The following is a 21531-nucleotide window of genomic DNA, read 5'->3' on the forward strand; positions in this document are numbered from 1 at the left end:
TTGGGCAGCTGGCTGGACTGGGTCTCAGGTTTCCAGGTTGTGCTCTTCCAGACTGGAAACTGTTGCTTGGGAAAAGTAAGCTACTGGGGACTGATTTCAGGCTGAGGGAAGCAGTGCTTGCTTTTTTATGGTATTAAGTGCTTACTATGTGCCAAGCATTGTACTAAGCGCTGGGGTAGACACAAGGTAATCAGGTTAGCACAGCCCCCATCCCGCATGGGTCTCACAGTCTTTATCCCCATTTTACAGCTGATGTAACTGAGGCCCAGAGAAGTAAAGTGACTTTCCCAAAGTCGCCCAGCAGACAAGTGGCCGAGTCTGGATTAGAACCCAGGTCCTTCTGACTCCCATAGCATTAAACAAATACCATAATTATTATGGGAAGGAGGATGAATGAAGATAGGTAAGAGCAGCACAGAAGGGAGTTGGAAAAGACGAGGAGGAGGGTTTAGTCAGGGAAGGCTTCTGGAGGAGAGGGGCCTACAATACGGCTTGAAAGTGGGGGAGGGCAATTCGCTGTCTTGAAACAGCCTCAACTCCCCGCCGTTTAGTAGAGTGCTCTGCACACAGTAAGTGCTCAATAAAGCAGCGTGGCTCAGTGGCAAGAGCCCGGCTTGGGAGTCGGAGGATCATGGGTTCTAATCCCGGCTCCGCCCTTGTCAGCTGGGTGACTTTGGGCAGGTCCCTTCGCTTCTCTGGTCCTCAGCGACCTGATCTGTCAAATAGGGTTTAATAATAGTAATATTTATGGTATTTGTAAGCACTTACTATGTGCTGAGCAGTGTATAAGCACTGGGGTAGATACAGGGCTTAAGACTGTGAGCCCCATGTGAGACAACCTGCTCACCTTCAATGGTTCAATAGTGTTTATTGACCGCTTGCTCTGTGCAGAGCACTGTACTAAGCGCTTGGAATGTACAGTTCGGCCCCAGATAGAGACCATCCCTGCCCAACGATGGGCTCGCGGTCTAAATGGGGGGGAGACAGACAGCAAAGGAAAACAAGGCAAAAACAAGACATCATCATCAGCAAGATCAATAGAATCAAGGAGATATACACCTCATTAACAAAATAAATAGGGTAATATGTACAAATGAGCACAATGCTTCGGGGAAGAGAGCAGAGGGGGGAGAGGGAGAGGAGGGAAAAGGGGGGCTCAGTCTGGGAAGGTCTCTTGGAGGAGGTGAGCTCTCACCCTGTATCCCAGCGCTTAGAACAGTGCTTGGCACATAGTAAGTGCTCAACAAAAACCATCATTATTATTATTTGTAAATACCATTGGATGAATCCCCCATTTAGACTGAGCCTGTCACTGGGCAGGGATGGTCTCTCTCTGCTGCCCAATTGTATGTTCCAATGGCTTAGTCCAGTGCTCTGCACACAGTAAGTGCTCAATAAATACTACTGAATTAATTCATTCATTCATTCATTCAATAGCATTTGTTGAGTGCTTACTATGTACTGAATGAACAGAGCCTGTCACTGGGCAGGGATGGTCTCTATCTGCTGCCCGATTGTACGTTCCAAGCGCTTAGTCCAGTGCTCTGCACACAGTAAGTGCTCAATAAATACTACTGAATTCATTCAATAGTATTTGTTGAATGCTTACTATGGGCTGAATGAACAGAGCCTGTCAGTGCAGCAGCGTGGCTCAGTGGAAAGAGCCCGGGCTTGGGAGTCGGAGGTCATGGGTTCGAATCCCCACTCTGCCACTTAGCAGCTGTGTGACTGGGCAAGTCCTTTAATTTCTCTGGGGCCTCAGTTTCCTCACCTGTAAAATGGGGATGAAGACTGGGAGCCTCATGGGGGACCACCTGATGACCCCGGATCTCCCCCAGCGCTTAGCACAGTGCTCTGCACATAAGTAAGCGCTTTAAGAAATACCAACGTTATTATTATTGGGCAGGGATGGTCTCTGCTGCTCAGTTGTACGTTCCAAGTGCTCTGCGCACGGTAAGCGCTCAATAAATCCCAGCTCTGCCACTTGTCAGCTGTGTGACCGTGGGCAAGTCACTTGACTTCTCTGTGTCTCAGTTACCTCATCTGTAAAATGGGGATGAAGACTGTGAGCCCCACGTGGGACAACCTGATTCCCCTGTGTCTACCCCAGCGCTTAGAACAGTGCTCAATAAATACTACTGAATTCATTCATTCATTCATTCATTCAATAGCATTTGTTGAGTGCTTACTATGTACTGAATGAACAGAGCCTGTCACTGGGCAGGGATGGTCTCTATCTGCTGCCCGATTGTACGGTTAACAAATACCAACATTATTAATAAATACGGATGAATGAATGAAGAATGACTGAATGAGGTCCAAATGCCCCCTCCCCGTGGCTGGCGCAGGCCCCGCCCACCGGGGGCGTGGCCTCCCCGCAGTGGCCAATCAGCTTCCGCCCTCCGGAGCGGGCCGCGCGGCCGGCCGTGCGTCGGTCACGTGGGAGGGCGTGGGCCCGCACTTCCGGAAAGGCGGGCGGGGAGGTGGCGGCGACCGCGTGAGGCGGGGCGGAGGCCGTCGGAGAATCTACGCCTCAGCGCCCAGGAGCAGCAGGAGGAGGAGGAGGAGAAGAAGAAGAAGAAGGCGGTTCTCCCCGGCCCCAAGGCGCCGCACTCGCCCCGCTCGTCCGGCCGGCGCGGGGTTGGAGGGGGGGGGCGGCCCCGGCCTGAGGTAACGGCGGCCGCGGCCTCTGCGGCGGCGTGGGCGGCCGCGCCAGTGCGCCTGCGCCACCGCCTCGCGGGGACGCGCGCGCGCCCGGGCCTCCTCTCTCTTTCTCTCCGGCGCGCGCTGTCTCTCCGTCTCTGTGTCTCTGAGTCTCTCCGTCTCTGAGTCTCAGTCTCTCCGTCTCTGTGTCTCTGAGTCTCTCCGTCTCTTTGTCTCTGAGTCTCTGTCTCTCCGTCTCTGAGTCTCTGTCTCTCCGTCTCTGAGTCTCTGTCTCTCCGTCTCTGTGTCTCTGAGTCTCTCCGTCTCTGAGTCTCAGTCTCTCCGTCTCTGAGTCTCAGTCTCTCCGTCTCTGTGTCTCTGAGTCTCTCCGTCTCTTTGTCTCTGAGTCTCTGTCTCTCCGTCTCTGAGTCTCTGTCTCTCCGTCTCTGTGTCTCTGAGTCTCTCCGTCTCTTTGTCTCTGTGTCTCTGTGTCTCTCCGTCTCTGAGTCTCTGTCTCTCCGTCTCTGAGTCTCTGTCTCTCCGTCTCTGAGTCTCTGTCTCTCCGTCTCTGTGTCTCTGAGTCTCTCCGTCTCTGAGTCTCTCCGTCTCTGAGTCTCTGTCTCTCCGTCTCTGAGTCCCTCCGTCTCTCCGCCTCTGAGTCTCTCCGTCTCTGAGTCTCTCCGTGTCTGAGTCTCTCTGTCTCTGTCTATCTCTCTGTCTGTCTCTGTCTCTCTGAGTCTCTTGAGTCTCTCTTGTCTCTCCTCTGAGTCTCTGAGTCTTTCCGTCTCTGAATCTCTGAGTCTCTCCGTCTCTGAATCTCTGTGTCTCTCCGTCTCTGAGTCTCTCTGTCTCTCCGCCTCTGAGTCTCTCCGTCTCTGAGTCTTTCCGTTTCTCTGTCTCTGTGTCTCTGTCTCTGAGTCTCTCTGTCTCTCCGCCTCTGAGTCTCTCCGTCTTTGAGTCTCTCCGTCTCTGTCTCTCCGTCTCTCTGTCTCTCCTCTGAGTCTCTGAGTCTCTCTGTCTCTGAATCTCTGTGTCTCTCCGTCTCTGTCTCTCTGTCTCTCCGTCTCTGAGTCTTTCCGTTTCTCTGTCTCTGAGTCCCTCTGTCTCTGAGTCCCTCTGTCTCTGAGTCTCTCTGTCTCTGAGTCTCTCCGTCTCTGTCTCTTCGTCTCTCTGTCTCTCCTCCGGGTCTCTGAGTCTCCCCGTCTCTGAATCTCTGTGTCTCTCCGTATCTCTCCGTCTCTGGGCCCTCTGTCTCTCTGTTTGTCTGAGTCTCTCCGCCTCTGAGTCTCTCCGTCCCTGAATCTCTTCGTATCTGTCTCTCCGTTTTTCCGTTTTGGAGTCTCTCCGCCTCTGTGTCTCCGTGTCTCCCCGTCTTCCTCCGTCTCTGAATCTCTCCGTGTCTCTCTTTCTGTCTCATTCATTTAGTCGTATTTATTAAGCGCTTACTGTGTGCAGAACACTGTACTGAGCACTAGGAATGGACAGTGGGGCAGCAGATAGAGACCATCCCTGCCCAACGACAGGCTCACAGCCTCTCCGTCTCTCCGTCTCATTCATTCAATCGTATTGATTGAGCGCTTCCTCCGTGCAGAGCACTGTGCTAAGCGCTTGGAACAGACAATGGGGCAGCAGATAGAAACCATCCCTGCCCAACGACAGGCTCACAATCTCTCCGTCTCTCCGTCTCATTCATTCAATCGTATTGATTGAGCGCTTCCTCCGTGCAGAGCACTGTGCTAAGCGCTTGGAACGGACAATGGGGCAGCAGATAGAGACCGTCCCTGCCCAACGACAGGCTCATAATCTCTCCGTCTCTCCGTCTCATTCATTCAATCGTATTGATTGAGCGCTTCCTCCGTGCAGAGCACTGTGCTAAGCGCTTGGAACGGACAATGGGGCAGCAGAGAGAGACCATCCCTGCCCAACGACGGGCTCCCAGTCAATGTCTCTCCATCTCCCGGGGGTCGGTCCCCTCATCCGGACCAGAAGCCGCCTGGCCTAGCGGGCAGGGCCCGGGAATCGTCGGAGGGACCTGGGTTCCAGTCCCGCCTCCGCCACCTGGTCTGCCGCCTGACCCGGGGCCACTCGCTTGGCGTCTCTGGGCCTCAGTTTCCTCATCTGGAAAATGGGGATGAGTAATAATAGTAATAGTGGTGGTATTGGTTAAGCGCTTACTCTGTGCCAAGCACTGTTCTAAGCGCTGGGGGAGATACGGGGTCATCAGGTTGTCCAACCTGAGGCACACAGTCTTCATCCCCATTTTACAGAGGAGGGCACTGAGGCACTGAGAAGAATGATAATAATGTTGGTGTTTAAGCGCTTACTATGTGCCGAACACTGTTCTAAGCGCCGAAGGTCATCAGGCTGTCCCATGTGGGGCTCTCAGTCTTCATCTGCATTTTATAGAGGAGGTCACTGAGGCACCGAGAAGAATAATAATGTTGGTGTTTCAGCGCTTACTATGTGCCGAATACTGTTCTAAGCGCTGAAGGGCATCAGGTTGTCCCATGTGGGGCTCACAGTCTTCATCTCCATTTTACAGAGGAGGTCACTGAGGCACCGAGAATAATAATGATAATAATGTTGGTGTTTAAGCGCTTACTATGTGCCAAACACTGCTCTAAGTGCTGGGGGTCATCAGGTTGTCCCATGTGGGGCTCTCAGTCTTCATCTCCATTTTATAGAGGAGGTCACTGAGGCACCGAGAATAATAATAATAATGATGTTGGTGTTTAAGTGCGTACTATGTGCCGAGCACTGTTGTAAGCTCTGGGGGAGATACAGGGTCATCAGGTTGTCCCACAGGGGGCTCACAGTCTTCATCCCCATTTTACAGATGAGGTCACTGAGGCCCAGAGAAGTGAAGTGACTTGCCCAAGGTCACACAGCTGACAAGTGGCGGAGCCGGGATTAGAACTGTGAGCCCCATGTGGGAAAGGGATCATGCCCATCCTGAATGTCTTCTATCTGTCCCAGCGCTTCGTACAGTGTCTGGCACATAGTAATCTTTTGACAGATACCACAATTTGAGCTACAGTACCGGGTGTCTGCAGCCCTCGGGGTTACCACTATCAACGCAGGCCGATGTCTTGAACGTATTAAAGTGTTTAGGCTCTCAGCGAAGCTGCTTGGGAAAGAAAAAGCAATCTGAAGTTCCACCTTGCTCTGGCACATCTTGTAAACAGCCAGGCTCGCTGCAAAATTGTAACGGTTTTGCACCCTGGCCCCAGATTGTGTAGGGGAAAAGAGTGCTTTTCCTCTTTGCCCTACTTTGGCCTCCTTTTTAGGTGTTCAGAAGGACTAATCAGGCAGAAGTCTGGTCTCCTAATGCAAAAGGCCTTTCTGTTTTAGGGCTCGAAAGGTCAGCAAGAAAGCATAAAGCCCAATTAGGTGATGGGGAAGGGCTCTGATGTCAACCCAAAGCTCTGCCTTTCAGGTGCTTGAATGCCATATTTGCATGTCTACATTCATACCCATTAATGAAACTGAAGCTTCAAACCAGTAAAGGCCCAGCTATTATGTGTATAAACTCCTCAGGGGCAGGGAAAGTGTGTTTTGCTTCTACTGTAATTTCCAAAGTGTTTAATACAGTGGTTTGCCCTTGTAGGTGTTCATTGAGTAATGTTTCTACTACTGTAATGGATGAGGGATCATAGTCCAAGGAAAAGGAGGATGGCAACAGAAAAATAAGATGAACAATGAAACATTTTCTAATGTTTCTACTACTGTAATGGATGGGGGGATCATTGTCCGTGAAAAAGGAGGATGGCGACAGACATATAAGATGAACAATGCAACATTTTCTAATGTTTTTACTACTGTAATGGATGAGGGGATCATAGTCCGTGAAGAAGGAGGATGGCGACAGACATATAAGATGAACAATGAAAGCATAAAAGAATAAAAGCAAGGGCAAGAAGAAATAGAATAAGAGCAGTAGGGCATTACAGCTAGAGGAGTGGAGCGTGAGGCTCCTTGCCGTTCGATTCCACGGGCACAAAAGTCACAGGCAGTTAAGCGTCTGCCACAGTCATGGCTTAACCAGCTGTTGTAAAAGTTGTGGAGGCCAGAGGCTCCTGGAGATCCCCCACCTTTTTGGCTGGAGAAGTGGGGGACAGGAGCCCTGACGACGTGGGGGTGAACGGCTTGTCAAACCCAGTGTGAGAGGATCGTCGTCGGTGATGTCTTGCTGCTGAAGATTCTCACTCCTCCCAGCAGCTGGAGGGGCTGACGCGGGGCGTGCATTCCTCGTGTCCTGGGGCTTCAAAACAAGTAAAGAGGCATCAGTAGAAAGAGTTATAGCTAGAGACGCATCAAAACAAGTAAACAGGCGTTAGCATAAAGAAATAAAATTATGGATATGTACGTTTATGCAAAGATGCCGTGAGCTGGGAGGGGGGGTGATGTGGAGGGGAGGGGGAGCTGAGGAAAAGGGGGGCTTAGTCTGGGAAAGCCTCTTGGAGGAGGTGAGCCGTCAGGGCTTTGAAGGGGGGGAAGTGTGATTGATTGATTCAGGTAACAGTGCCAAATACTCTGTATATCGAAATAATATCTGTGGCTCTCCCTCCAACTGTAAGCTCCTTTTAAGCAGGCAACTGCAGGCAACTTGGCTGCCAACTCTGTTGTAATGTCCTCTCCCAAATGTTGAACATAGTGGTCTGCGTGCAGTAAGCACTCAGTAAATACCATTGATTGGTCAGAAAAGTTGTGTACATAAGGTCCTGGGTTCCAATCCCGACTCTTCCACAGGTCTGCTGTGTGACATGGCAAGTCACTTGACTTCTCTGTGCCTCAGTTACCTCATCTGTAAAAAAAAATAAATGGGGATTAAGAGTGTGAGTCCAGTGTGGGACCGGGGCTGTGTCCAACCTGATTAACTTGTATCTACTCCAGCCCTTAGAACAGTGCTCGGCACATAGTAAGCGCTTAAAAAATACCATTATTATATATATGTATATATATATATATATATATAAGAATTTGGAACGAGGCGGGTTGCTGTTGTTCACGCTTGCTTTTTAGCCTCAGGATTGTTAAATACATAAGTTTGGCTTTTGCATTTCCAGGCTGTACTGCTTTTATGTCTAAAACAATCCTTCTGCTTTCAGGGCCCCAAAATGACAAAAAAGAGGAAATATCAAGAAGATTTTCAAAAGGTGAAGCTGAAAGTTGGCAAGAAGAAGCCTAAACTAGAAAATGCCACAGACACGAACTTTAAAACAAAAGCGATACATCTTCCAGAGCAGCTCAAAGAAGATGAAACCCTCCCAACAAACAATAGAAAACTGAACATCAAGGTACGTCTCAGGGAAGTCTGCCCTCCGTTGCAAAGTGAAGTGATGAGGCCGTCGGTGTCTTCGTGGAAGGCAGTTTGATAAACTGGCTTTTGAGTATTGGTTCTGCCCCGTATACCGAGAGCTTGATTGAATCGGCTTATCTCGGTGCTCTCAGCATAGCGTCAGTCCTTATTCCCTCTTGCTGGATTTGCGGTGGATCTGGTCTCTGCTTCTGTGAGGTGACCAGGTGATACCGTTCCACCTGACTGTCCCCAGGAGGATGAGGCCGTCGCTTCTGGGAGATGCCTAGCGGTGGTGCTACTGGATAATAATAATAATGATGGCATTTGTTAAGTGCTTACTATGTGCAAAGCACTTTTCTAAGCACGGGGGGGATACAAGGTGATCAGGTGGTCCCACGTGGGGCTCACAATCTTAATCGCCATTTTACAGAGGAGGTCCCTGAGGCACAGAGAAGTGACTTGCCCAAAGTCACACAGCTGACAAGCGGTGGAGTCGGGATTCGAACCCCTGACCTCTGACTCCCAAGCCCGGTCTCTTTCCACTGAGCCACGCTGGATGCTGGTCAAGGCTGACCTCCTGGGTTCCCCAGCGTTTAACACCGGGGACAGTTTTCGGGTCGTTACCCCTGGAGACAGAGGGCAGAATCAGGGAAATCTCGCCATCTTAGCCCAAATCTGCAAGATGGTAAGTGGATAAAGGAGACCAGTTTGAACGAGTTCAAATTTTTCAGCACTTAGGTGTGCTACTTTTTGTCCCACGTGATGTAAGTCTTGGCATTCTCTTCTTTGTACTTGGGTATTTGGCGAGCTGAGAACCGTAAGAAGCAGGAACGTTAAATGTTCCGAATCAGCACATGTGGCGTGCGTGTGCCTGTACACACGTTCACTCCTTCTCCGGGACGGATGTTTTTCGTTTCAGGATCTGCTGTCACAGATGCACCACCATAATGCCGGAGTGAAGCAGAGTGCTCTGGTTGGGCTCAAAGATCTCTTGACCCAGTACCCGTTCGTAATCGACGCTCACCTTTCCAGTATATTAAGCGAGGTAACCGCTGTGTTTACAGACAAGGATAGTAGCGTAAGAGCAGCAGCGGTCCGCCTCCTCCAGTTTCTGGCCCCGAAAGTACGAACTGACCAAATCACTCCGTTTTTCCCCCTGGTGAGCGCCCACCTGTCCAGTGCGATGACACACATCACGGAAGGGATTCAGGAAGATTCTTTAAAAGTCCTGGACATCCTTCTGGAAGAGTATCCCGCTCTCCTTACCGGTCGCAGCAGCATCCTGCTGAAGAATTTTGTCGAACTCATTTCTCATCAGCAGCTGTCCAAAGGATTGAAAAATGGAGACAAGTCTCCATCGTGGATATTGTCCGTTAACCCTAACCGCCGGCTCACGTCTCAGCAGTGGCGACTTAACGTACTGGCACGACTCAGTAAGTTCCTCCAGGCGCTTGCCGATGGATCCGGTAGGTCCAGAGAAGGTGCGGGGCTCCAAGAACAAAAGGAAAGCCTACCCCCTGCCAGGAACTCGATACAGATCACGTGGAAGGATCACGCCCGGAGCCAGCAGGCCATTCAGGTTTACGAAAATGGAGGCTCCCAGCCAAACGTCGTCTCCCAGTTCCGGCTACGGTAAGAGAGACGAGAAGTTTGTTCTTTTTTTTAAGTGGTATTTGTAAAGCGTCTACTATGTGTCAGACACTTGCGGGAGAACAGGTTTTTGGTCCCCGTTTTAAAGCGGTAGCACTGAAAGGTGAAGTGACTTGCCCAGGGTCACGTAGCAAGCAGTTGGCAGAGGCCGGGATTAGAACCCAGATCCTCCATCTCCCAGGCCAGTGCTCTTCTGGAATGCACCGTGGCGGGCGTCCTTTGGCCCGTCCATCTTGGACCATCTTGTTCCTGGTACACACTTGCCCAGAGGAGCCATGAGGATGGGGGTCCTGTTTGTCGGGGCAGCCCCGCCGAGGCATTACAAGTAACCATGAGCCCGTTGGGCTGGGCTGGCCTGGCTCAGTTTTCCAGGGTGCCATTTTCTCACCCTCTTTGTTCGGCAACGTAGATTCGATTTCTTCGAAAATGATGGGCTCTAGAATCCTTTCAACCTGAGCGACGCAGTCTGTTATATGTGCACTCGTGGAGAGACAGCAAACCTCCCAGCAGGAGAAGGATGGCAGCCGGGTAGGAGGTGACGGCAGTAGGCGGAGGCAGCCGGTCTGCAAGCTGCTGTGCAAATGCGCCTGTGACCCTTGGCCTGGGGGCAGATCCCTGGAGTTCCATGATTCAGACTGGATTCTTCTAGAGCCCGAAGAGACTTCAGGGATTCCTTCCTCTCCTGCCCCACAGAGGGGACCCATTTTGGAGGCTTTTGCTCTTATGTCCTTGATTTTTTTTCAGTCCCCATAGCCTCCATCTAGAACCTGTGCTCTTCTTTAAGCACTTGGCCTCCTGCCTCCCCACAGCGCTTATATACACATCCATCTGTAATGCATCTCAATGTCTGCTTCCCCTTCTAGTTGGTTAGCCCCTTATCAATCAGTCAGTAGTATTTATTTGAGCATTTACTGTGTGCCAAGCACTGTCCCGTGCACTTGGAAAAATACAACAGAGTTGGTAGATACTTCAGTGCCCACAAGGAACTTACAGTTTAGAGGGGGAGACAGATGTTAATATAAAGACGCTTTAAATATGTGTATAAGTGCTGTGGGGGTGAATTCCAGGGGCCCAAAGGGTACAGATGCAAGCGCACAGACAGAAGGTAGAGGGAGCAGGGGAAAAGAGGGCTTAATCGGGGAAGGCCTCTAGGAGGAAATGTCTTAATAAGGCTCCGAAGATGGGATGACTGTGCAGGGATTGTTTATACTCACTCCTTTATAGTGTACTCTCCCAAGCGCTTAGTACAGTTTTCTGTCCACAGCAAGCGCTCAGTAAATACCACCGATTGATGGGTTATGGTACTTAATGTTGTCCTCATAAAATTGGGGAAAGGGACAGTGCTTAGTTGTCAATAGAAAACTGACCATCCTCTCATTTTGCTCCCTGATTCAGGTCCCCAGTTGGGGGAGGAGGCAGCGCGGATGAAAGCTTGTCGTCTCCCGAAAACCTGAAAGGATTCATCCTGATCATCATTCCCTTACTGATCGAGTCCTGGGTGGAAGCTACGCCGGGCCAGCTTGTTGCCCCTATTCTTGGCAAGTTTTTAGAACCCGAATCTCAGCAGCTCATGCAGCAGGTGCTCAATATTATTTCCCTGCTCTGGAAACTCTCTAAGCAGCACGATGAAGCTCACAAAATGGTAAGGAAAAGGGAGAAAATTGTGTTTACTTTGGATACATAGGGGCATTACACTCAATTCCGCCCTACCACTTGTTTGCAGTACTTGCTTTGGCTAGAATGTGATTAGGGAATCAGGGAACCTTCTTCCAACAGCACGTGCTGGCTTGGGGCTGGTGTGCCACGATTTCCACACCCGGCTTGTGGAACACACTCCCTTTCCTCCTCGCAAAGAGCCCAGTTCGCTCATCTCGCTTCCTGAGTCTGCCTAGAGGTGATCGGTTTCTCAGTGACTCGTCTACACCTCGATCGCCTTGTTCGTAGCATCTGAATCTTAGTGCCCGTGTGTTGGTTTCTAAGATGGCAGGTCAGATTTGGGGCCTACAAGCAGAAACACAAATATTTCTCCACCGCACCAGGGCTGTTCTGAGGGTGGAATCGGTTAGCCTTTTTGAATGGGTGGGATCCAACTTCAGGTGGCCAATTTTGGGCTCAGTCTTTAACCCAGCTGGGAAATGTGCCTGAAAGTGATGGAGCCGTTCATGAAATGCCTCAAAGATTTGGCCCTTTGAAAGAGTTCACAGTTTCTTATGAACTGTGCTTCAAATCTGAGGTTCACTTGTGCTCCCCACTCCCCTCCACCACCCCCACTTCTCACTTCCACTTAGGATGAGAGGTTGGCGGTGAGAAAGACGAGATCGAGGTGCAGCGAGAAGGTTAGCATAAGAGGAACAAAGTGTGTGGGCTGGGTTGTAGTAGGAATACATATCCAGAATTTATTTATATAAGTGTCTGTCTCACCCTCTAGGCTGTGAGCTCGTTGTGGGCAGGGAATATGTCTACCAACTCTGTTTTATCTTACGCTCCCTATTGCTTACTGCAGTGTTGTGCACACAGTAAGTGCTGACTAAATGTGATTTATTATTTTATGCAATAACCCTAAATTAAACTTCAATTCCTATGGATTTTTCTCACATTTTCTCATTTTTGATAGGAGGCATGGCTTCGAAAGAACTACCTAAATGACTTCAAACATCATTTTATGAGGCATTTTCCGTATTCTGTACAAGAAACAGCCAAGCACAAAAGGAAGGAGTTGAACAAAAGGTAAAATGGTTTTCTCCTTTTTTGTCGTCGTCATTATTTGAATTTTTGAGTTCCCATTCTCTATTGAGCACTGGACTTGCTCTTATGGGCAATTTCAGTGGAAGAGATATGGTCCCTGCCCTTAAGGCTTCACAGTCTAAAAAGAGAGGGCAGTGTGAGCAAGATTTAAGAGTATCGCTTGGAAAGGAATGTTCTTTCCAGGAGAGCCACATTCACTTGTCAATCGTTAAATCCTTCAAGTTGTTTGAATTCATAGGCAGGAGTTTACCAGGAGGAAAGTGCTTAGAATAAAGCTGCACCTCCGGTGTTTGATAAATACCGTTGATGGTTTAATTTGTAAGTGGGTTAGAAAAATCTGCACACTGATGTGTTTACTGCTGTGCAAAGTTTTCACCATGTCTTTCTATAATTATTGTTATGAATCCTGTAAATTCAGCCTGCTGTCTCACACTAATGGACTTAGAGAATTTCAAAATAACAAGAAAGCTAATAACACTGCATAGTGCTAAGCTAATACAGAAGTCACGGCTCCTGTCAATAAAATAACAAAGGCTGTGAGGGTTAGGTCAGGGGCCAGAAAGAACCAGCCAAGCTTGAAAGGAGTGATTTGCTTGTGTGGGGCATCTCTGTGGCGCGTATTTCGGCCCACTTCATGCTCTAAAGGCAACCTATTGATAGGCAAACTTCAAAATGAAGAAGGGTGATAAAGCACTCGGTGATGATCGATCGAGCAAGAGAATTCCTAGTGTGCTCTCTGTGTGCAGAGTACTGTACTGACTGCTTGGGAGGAGACAAGTAGAGGTGAAAGTCCTCTGTCCTCAAGGAGCTTATAGTCAAATAGTGGGAACAAGCAGGCATGAATTGATTACAAATAGAAGGAGCAGGAGGTACAGTGCTGTGCATTTATGTGGTCAATAAATGCCATTGATTGCTTCCAAAAGAAATGACGGTCACCATTGGAAGTTGTTGAGGACTGCGGTAATTTGCCAAAAGGCATTTTAGAGAGGGCTGGGCAGCAGAGTGAGCAACATAAGTTATTTAAACAAATAGAGTCCTGGGAGAGGTCATGTCGATCACTCAGTGGTATTTATTGAGTGCTTACTATGTTCAGAGCACCGTTCTAAGTGCTTGGAAGAGTCCAAGACAAGAAAATTAGCAAACATGTTCCCTGCCCATAATGAGCTTATGCTGGGTTTTCTCAAAATATTTATTTGCCTACAGTCTTTGCTTAAATATATATATTTATGTACATGGCTTTTCTTCCGCTGTTTTTGTCGTACAGCAACAAACACTGTATTACTTCCTCAAGCAACGTAGATCATCTCTTGTTGAATTTAACCCTGTGTGACATTATGGTCTCCCTGGCAAGCACCTCCACTCTCCAGGCAGATTCCGATTGGATAGAAATGATTAGGAAATTTGTGACGGAGACTCTTGAAGATGGCTGCAAGCTTACGAGCAAGCAGCTGAACAGATTGCTCGGGGTGACCTGGAGATTAATGGAGATCCAGCCCAACAGGGGTAAGTGGTATTGGTCAGCGGCTCTTCTTCAAAGACATGCTTTTTTATGCGTCTTCAGGTTCCCCCTCTTTTTGGTTTAAATTGCCACTTGAGGAAGGTGTTGTCATTGGCCAAGAATACTGTTGTCCACACTTGTCTTGCTTAGTGGTTTGGATTTGGTGAGGGGGAGAGAAAGGTGACCCTGCATGCCTGAACAATTTTTGGTGCAGGATTTGCATTTTGGTGATGTTTCCCCCCCGGCCCCAACACCCCCACCCTTTAGAAGTTTCTTCTAAAAGGAAACTTAAAATCAATAAAGATTTTGATTAAATCTTTAAAAATAATTTCTCACTTTATGATCATCTCAAGAGAGTGATGTTTTCATTTGCTCTCCATTACAGTATCAATTGCCCAGTTGAGGAGCAGCTCCTACCTCCCTAACCCCCTTGAGGATTTAGAAAAGCCGCCTTCTTGCAGTAAGTAGAGCAGGGAAAATGGTGTCTTGCCATTATAATTAGGGTCACCAAATGCTTGTACTGCTCAAGATGATTCTGGAGATTACTTTTCTTCAAGAGTCATCTGCAGGGTTCTGACCCCGATGTCTGTCTGGAACATGTAGATTTTAGAGGTATAGCCAGGCAAGGCATCCAAACTTGCTCTAGAAACAGTCAGAGGCCAGTCTGGCTCCCAATAAATTTTTCTGGGAATTAGAGTGGTTTTCTGTTGTTTTTTTTGGTATTTGGTAAGCACTTACTTTTCATTCAGTCATATTTATTGAGTGCTTACTGTGTGCAAAGCACTGTACTAAGCGCTTGGGAGAGTACAATACAACAACCACCACATTCCCTACCCATAACGAGCTCACAGTCTAGAGGGAGAGACATTAAAATAAAAACTTTGTGTCAAAAACTGGTCTAAGTGCCGGGGTGGGTACAAATTAAGTAAGTCGGACACAGTCCTTGTCCCACGTAGGGCTCACAGTCTAAGTAGGACGGAGAACAGGTATCTCCATTTTGCAGTCAGGGAAACTGAGGGACAGAGAAGTTGAGTGGCTTGCCCAAGGTCACACAGCAAGCAGTTGGCAAAGGGAGGATTAGAACCCAGGTCCTCCTGATTCACAGGCCCGTGCTGTCTCCACGAAGGCATGCTGCTTCTCAGATGAACCCAGGTGTCCCCCAGAATCCATTCCGGGCACTAATTCACCTGTGGGTATAAAGACATCCTGTTTCCCCGGGGCATTCAAGTACAGTTTTCCTAAGAACATGCTAGCATTGCAAGTATTCTGGTTTCGACTGCCCCGTGATCAGCCTGTTTGTAATGCTATCTGCTAGAAAGAAAATATCTTCTTGCTTTTAGAGCTAGGCCAGCTAGTCTTAGATTCAACTGTCCAGTGTCAGAATCTTTTAGGTTCCGATAGAAAAAATGGGGTATGTGAACGGAAAGCAATTTAGGTATTCAGGCTGTGAGCAAGTTGATCTTTCAGGATCCATCAACCCTCATGAGTTGTTTGGAGAGTTGTCTAACTTGAGTGAAGTTGCTAAGTTAAGGCGAAGTTTGGCCGAAATTTAAACTGCTGCTTCTGGTAATAAAAGCAACGGGGATTGTGGCTGCCAATGATGTGGGTTTCGTTTTGGGTGGAGCAGAGCTGGTTGCATAAAAGAAGCTACTTCTTTTACTGCCCTTTCACTTCCCTTTCCTTCCCTGACCCTCCAGCCCCTAATCCTTTTTGAACTCATCTGGATTCCTGGGAGAGGCCAAAGCGTGGCCTGAGGTCAAGGCCGGCTCAGCACTGTACGGGAGAGCGCTTGGGAGAGTACAGTGTAACAGAGTTGGTAGACTCGTTCCCTGCACACCAACTTGGGCCTTTTCTTTCAGTGGCTTTGAAAAATAAGTATCTTCCTCGCCCCCGCCGAAGGTTCGTAGACAAACTCGGTCTGGTCCCGACGTATCGTAGTGGTCCAGAGAGGCGAGGGCAATTCTCGGCCATCCCTCCGGGAAATAAATATAGTGATTTGGATTTGGTGAGGGGGAGAGGAGGGGTGACCCTGCATGCCCCTCGCCCCTCTCCCTCCACAGTCCAGTCAAATGCCGCCCTGTTGTCCAGGGACCCATTTACAGGTTTGAAAGTTATGCTGGGCACACGCTGATGTGGAAAATACTTTCAACATATACGGGTATGTCTTCCCGGCAACCTAAGGTAGTTTTCAGAGCATACGCTGTACAGATGGACAAAACAATTTAGTGACATTTGCTTTATCTGTCTCAGTTGAAGATTTTTTTTTTTCCCTTTGCTTGTAGTGGTAACAGAGACCCTGACCAGGGCAGTGTATTCACTGTATCAGCAGAGGGGTCTCCTCCTTCCTGTCCGCACTCTGCTCCTGAAGTTTTTCAGTAGAGTTTATCAAAAAGAAGAGCTAAGTCCTCACAGAGTCAGGTAAACATATATATACATATATATTTTTTTTTATTTTGAAATTTTCATCTTCAAAAGTTTCCTCTCCAGTGGCAGTATATCCCTCACCCCATCTTGGTGGCGTGACATGTTGTCCCTCCCCAGAGTGGCAGGGAGGAGGCCAAGAGGGCCTGCGGTCAGCCGGAGCCACCTCCTTGGGGCAGGCCAGGTAGGTTTCCATAGTGCCGGACTTCCAGGGGGCGGGACATGGCTCTTACCATTCAACATCCTCTCCCCCCACACACATACACCAAAGCTCTTCAACCAGAATTGTTCCTGCCAGGTGATTTTTTTCTGGAGTGGATTGTTTTGGGTTTTTTTCAATTATTATTATGGCATTTAAGTGTTTACTATGTGCCCGGCAGTGTATTAAGTGCTGGGGTAGATACAAGCTAATCAGGTTGGACACAGTCTGTGTGACACGTGGGGCTCACGGTCTTAATCCCCATTTTACAAATGAGGGAACTGAGGCATAGAGGAGGGGAGTGACTTGCCCAAGGCCATACAGCAGACAAGAGGCAGAGCCGAGATTAGAACCAGGGTCGTTCTGACTCCCGGGCCTGTGCTCTATCCACTGGGCCACACTGCTTATGGAACAGGTGGAAAAGGAGGAAGGCTGCTTAGGTTTAGGACTGGACCAGAAAGCACACAACGTTATTAGAATTTTTGTGGGCACTCGGTAAAATACACTGCACATTGCAAGCCCTCCTTAAATACTAATTCTGCTGGCGAGAAGTCATGGCTACTCATTGCTGGTCCCAAGCAGGAGAGAGGAGAGAACACCCAAAATGGGGAAAGGGAATCAGTTAAAGTGGACATTTCCAGAGACTTCCAACTCCCTTTGGTCCTGCTCCACCTATCTCCACCTGGTCCTGCTATCCTACCGGATTCTTTTTCTACAAAAATAAACAGATGGTTCCTGTGCAAGTAGCCCTAATGGGCACCAAAAGCACAAAGTTTACCTCTCTGTTTTCTCCTTCTGCTTGCTTCCTTTCAAAAATCCTCTACCTTTTCCTTCAAACTTTTTTTTTTTTCTCCTCCATCCTCAGGGTCGAAACCGTCCCAGAAACTCTTACCCTCTGCATATATAAAGGTCTCTTTTCAACAGTCGCCAAAGGTAGTTTCTCATCTTGGGGAAATTTTCTGGGCAGGCGGCCAGGTACACCTCTTTTCTGCTAAGGCCTTGCAGAATCCAGTGCCAGATTGCAGCTCCAGATATAACCCAATTCATCAATGTCCCCAATTCCTCTTTCTCATCTATCCAAGTCCCATTCAAATGGAATGACATATGTGAATTGGTGTATCCCTACGTCCTGCCTTTACCGGTCGATATGCTCAGTCAGGGCAGGCGAGCCCCACGCAGGACAGGGACTGTGTCCAATCCGATTTTCTCATATCAACCCCAGGGTATAGCACAGTGCATGGCACAGTAAATACCATCGTTTTTAAGAAGGCATCCTACAGACTGATTTCTCCAGTCTTTTAGACTGTAAGCTCGCTGTGGGCAGGGAATGTGTCTGCCAGTTCTGTTGTTATGTACTCCTAAGTGTTTAGTATGGTACACTGCAAATAATAAGGGCCCAATAAATAGCACTGCTAGAACGATTGATTAGTCCAGCCAAGCACCCTATAGCCAATGTTTGAGACAGCATCTGGGCTGGATGAGCCTCGGGTTTCCCCATGGTTTTATGTTTTTGCCTGTATGTCCTGCAAGGGCCTGCGGGGCAATCAGGGAAGAAGAGGACAGGTGGAGATTGTGGTGGGAAAGTAAGAAGAGTAGGAGACGGTAACTGGGAAGAGAAAGCAGCTTCCATCTTTTCCTCCTCACACACACTTTGATTATTGTACTTAATAACTTAGAAGAAAATTATATTTTAAACTGAAAAATCTGAGCCTCTGGGACCTTGCACTCCTCTTTCTCCTTGACTGATTCAGATGAAGCAGCTTCTTAAGGCTTCATATTTTCCATGAATGCAGTTGCAACTTCAGAATGTAACTGAATAAATCCATATCAAGTATAATACACCGTTCAGAGTCTCCTGTTCAAATTGAAGATATACCTTGTCGTGTCATGGAATAAGAGCTATTTAGTCATTGCTGTTGCAGTTTTCATTGGATATAAAAATAACGTTGCCTCTCTAAGCCAAGGAGACCCCTTAACTTGTAATCCTTTCTCGCCTTCCTCAGGAGCCGCAGTAAAGTGTTGTCTCGTTGGCTGGCTGGTTTACCGTTGCAGCTCGCTCAGCTTGGCTCTAGAAACCCGGAACTCTCCACTCGGCTAATTGATATTATTCACACTGCTGCTGCCCGCTCCAATAAGGATTTATTAAATAGTTTGCAAGCCACTGCTTTTCAGATATACGGTAAGATGGGTTGAATCAAAACAGCTAGGGCTTGGGTCTTTGAAGATCTTTATAGTTTGATCCATCTCTTCCGGTTGATTTATTTAAACCTTTGCTCTCTCCAAGTGTGGGTAAGAGACAGTCAGATGATCACTGTGGTAGCAGTTTCCAGATTTACCTCCTGGACTCATCCTTGTTTAAGTCTGAGAAGCTGCTTCCCTGGGCAGCAGGCAGATGACCAGAAATCGGACAGATAATGTTAATATAATAATAACAATAATAATAATAAAGAAGATCGTGGTATTTGTTAAGCACTTAATGTGTGCCAGTTACTGTTCTAAGCACTGGGGAGGTACAAGATAATTGGGTTTGACACAGTCTCTGTCTCCACAAAAGGCTAACAGTCTTAATCCCCGTTTTACAGATGAGGTAACTGAGGCCCAGAGAAGTGAAGTGACTTGCTCAAGATCACATAGCAGACCAGTGGCAGACCCGGGATTAGAACCCATGACCTTCTGAGACAGCATGGCCAAATGGATAGAGCATGGGCCCTGGGCAAGTCACTTCACTTCTCGGGGCCTCAGTTTCCTCATCTGTAAAACGGGGATTAAGACTGTGACCCCTGTGTCGGACAGGGACTGTGTCCAACCCGACTGGCTTATTACAATGCCTGACACATAGTAAACACTAAAGTACTATTAAAATAACAAAAAAAGCCCCTCAATCCCACAGTCAGCTCTGCAGTCTACCCAAGTGATCATGTGGGAAAAGCAAGGGTTACTTACACCCTGGAGAAGCCAGAGTAGGGTACAGGCTTGTCCCATGATTCGCATTCACATACACTTCTCTGAAGAAAAATGACCGGTAAAAGCAGGCGCTCCTATGTTTTTTAAAAAGTGCCCATTGCCAAATAGTTTTTCTTTTCGCTTCTCTGGATTTCTCTGCATCTAGAAAACCACTGAGGGATGTATTTTTTCCTCCTCTTCCCTTCACTCAGTCTGCAAGCCTCACTGAACCTAAGAGCCTTCAGAATGTCTCAGACCTGAAAAGAGGTCCCAGGGGGTCCTGTCCTCAGTGTGGAAGTTGAATGCTTTTACGAGCAGTTCACGGGGGACCACCGACTTAGACGACGATGGGCAAATCTGATTTTGCCATTGAAATCCCTTAGAGGTTTTTCCAGATAGAGTTTAATCTAATTTTGTTGTCTGTTTAGATCCCCAAGAAGGCACCGTGGTGCTTCTTCCAGCCGAATCCCAGCAGCGCTTAGTGCAGCTCGTGTATTTTTTGCCATCCCTTCCTGCCGGCTTACTTTCTTCTCTCAGCCGCTGTTGCATCATGGGAAGACTGAGTTCGAGTTTGGCCGCCTCACTGATCGAGATACTGTATATGAGGTAATGTGCGCAACTGAACTGATTTTTTGAAAAACGAGCCACTGATAAAGTCACAGGGAGTTAAATTTTGGAAATTTAATCTGTGGTCATTACCTTGACCTGATGGCGTGTAAGCTTCTCCCCAGGGTAGGAGCGGCGTTTGGAGAAAGCGCCTGTCTTATGGTTACAACTCAGACGACTCAAAGCCACCCTCGAGGGCTGACAGTGAATAAAAATGGTGGTACTTGTTATGCACTTCCTATGTGCCAAGCACTATTCTAAGCGCTGGGGGATACAAGGTGATCAGGTTGTCCCACGTGGGGCTCACAGTTTTACTCCTCATTTTACAGATGAAGTAACTGAGGCACAGAGAAGTGAAGTGACTTGCCCAGAGTCACACACCTGGCAAGCGGCGGAGCCGGGATTAGAACCCACGACCTCTGACTCAGAAGCCCAGGCTCTTGCCACTGAGCCACGCTGCAAGACAGACTTTTTTCCATGCAGGTCATTTTTGTTTTGAAAGGAGATTTGGTCTGTGAGTTTCCAGGTGTGCACAGACATTTTAAATACAGTGGCCTGCAATTCCCGTTAGTCTGTTTCGACCCGTTTCCCCTGTGAGCGCTGAACCTTTTCTCGGGGGCCGTTCCTTTCCAGCAATGTGACATATGTCTAATTTAGAGCCTGAAGAGGGCACTGTGATTCTTCCATCCATTTGGCCGAGGGATAGGTTTAAAACACAACTCAAATGGCTTTAGTTCATCACCTGCGTTACATCAGGTTCTCAAGATTTGTTGTTGTTGTTGTTGAGAGTCATCCCGACCTGCTTTAATCTTGCCCTTCCTCTTCCCAGCGACAAGACTTCTCTCTCCATCTTTGACTCCCATGCCTGTTGTCTGCACCGGCTGTTCCTGACCCCTCATGTCCTGGCCACATACTTTACTGTTAAAGTTAAAACTGTCAGGCGTGACCTCCCTGGGCCTGGGAGTCAGAGATCTTGGGTTCTAATCCCGGCTCCGCCACTTGCGTGCCGTTTGACCTCGAGCAAGTCGCTTTACTTCTCTGGGTCTCAGTGACCTCATCTGGAAAATGGGGATTGAGACTGTGACCCCCACACGGGACAGGGACTGGGTCCCACTCACTTTGCTTGTATCCACTGCAGCGCTTAGTACAGTACCTGGCACTAGTAAGCGCTTAATAGATGCCACCATCATTATCTCCTCTGCTTCTCCCCATTTCCTCCCTCTTCGTATCTCCTTTTTGACTCTCCCATCTTTTCCGGCAGCATCTCGAGGGAATCTTCTGCCTCCCCTCAAAATCCACTCCCTCCGCTTGACCCCATCCCTTCTGACCTTATCAAAACACTTCTCTTCTTGACTGCCATCTTTAAACCATTTTCTTTCTAATAATTTCTTACCCACAGCTTTCAAACATGATCCTGTATCCCTTATCCTAAAAAAAACCTTCCTTTGACCCTGTGATTCCCTCCACTTATTGCCCCATCTCTCTCCTACCATTCTTGTCCAACCTTCTTGACCAAGTTGTCTACAT

The 21531-nt window shown here is 48.3% G+C and overlaps 1 protein-coding gene across 2 annotated transcripts in view; it reads left to right on the forward strand.

Moving 5' to 3' along the window:
* The first annotated feature begins 2459 nt into the window (after positions 1–2459).
* Positions 2460–21531, forward strand: part of TEX10 (testis expressed 10) — a 30955-nt gene continuing 11883 nt past the window's right edge. Inside the window, exons 1-10 of one of the 2 annotated variants that reach the window (XM_029054079.2) lie at positions 2460–2670; positions 7752–7940; positions 8862–9574; positions 10988–11234; positions 12207–12319; positions 13602–13840; positions 14221–14295; positions 16118–16253; positions 18459–18634; positions 19827–20004. In XM_029054079.2, coding sequence (XP_028909912.1) covers positions 7761–7940; positions 8862–9574; positions 10988–11234; positions 12207–12319; positions 13602–13840; positions 14221–14295; positions 16118–16253; positions 18459–18634; positions 19827–20004 — 2057 coding nt within the window. In that variant the 5' untranslated portion in view covers positions 2460–2670; positions 7752–7760. The remainder of the gene's footprint in view (positions 2671–7751; positions 7941–8861; positions 9575–10987; positions 11235–12206; positions 12320–13601; positions 13841–14220; positions 14296–16117; positions 16254–18458; positions 18635–19826; positions 20005–21531) is intronic. The other variant, XM_029054080.2, reaches the window with a different exon arrangement.

Source organism: Ornithorhynchus anatinus, chromosome X3 (assembly GCF_004115215.2).
Source record: "Ornithorhynchus anatinus isolate Pmale09 chromosome X3, mOrnAna1.pri.v4, whole genome shotgun sequence".
NCBI lineage: Eukaryota > Metazoa > Chordata > Mammalia > Monotremata > Ornithorhynchidae > Ornithorhynchus > Ornithorhynchus anatinus.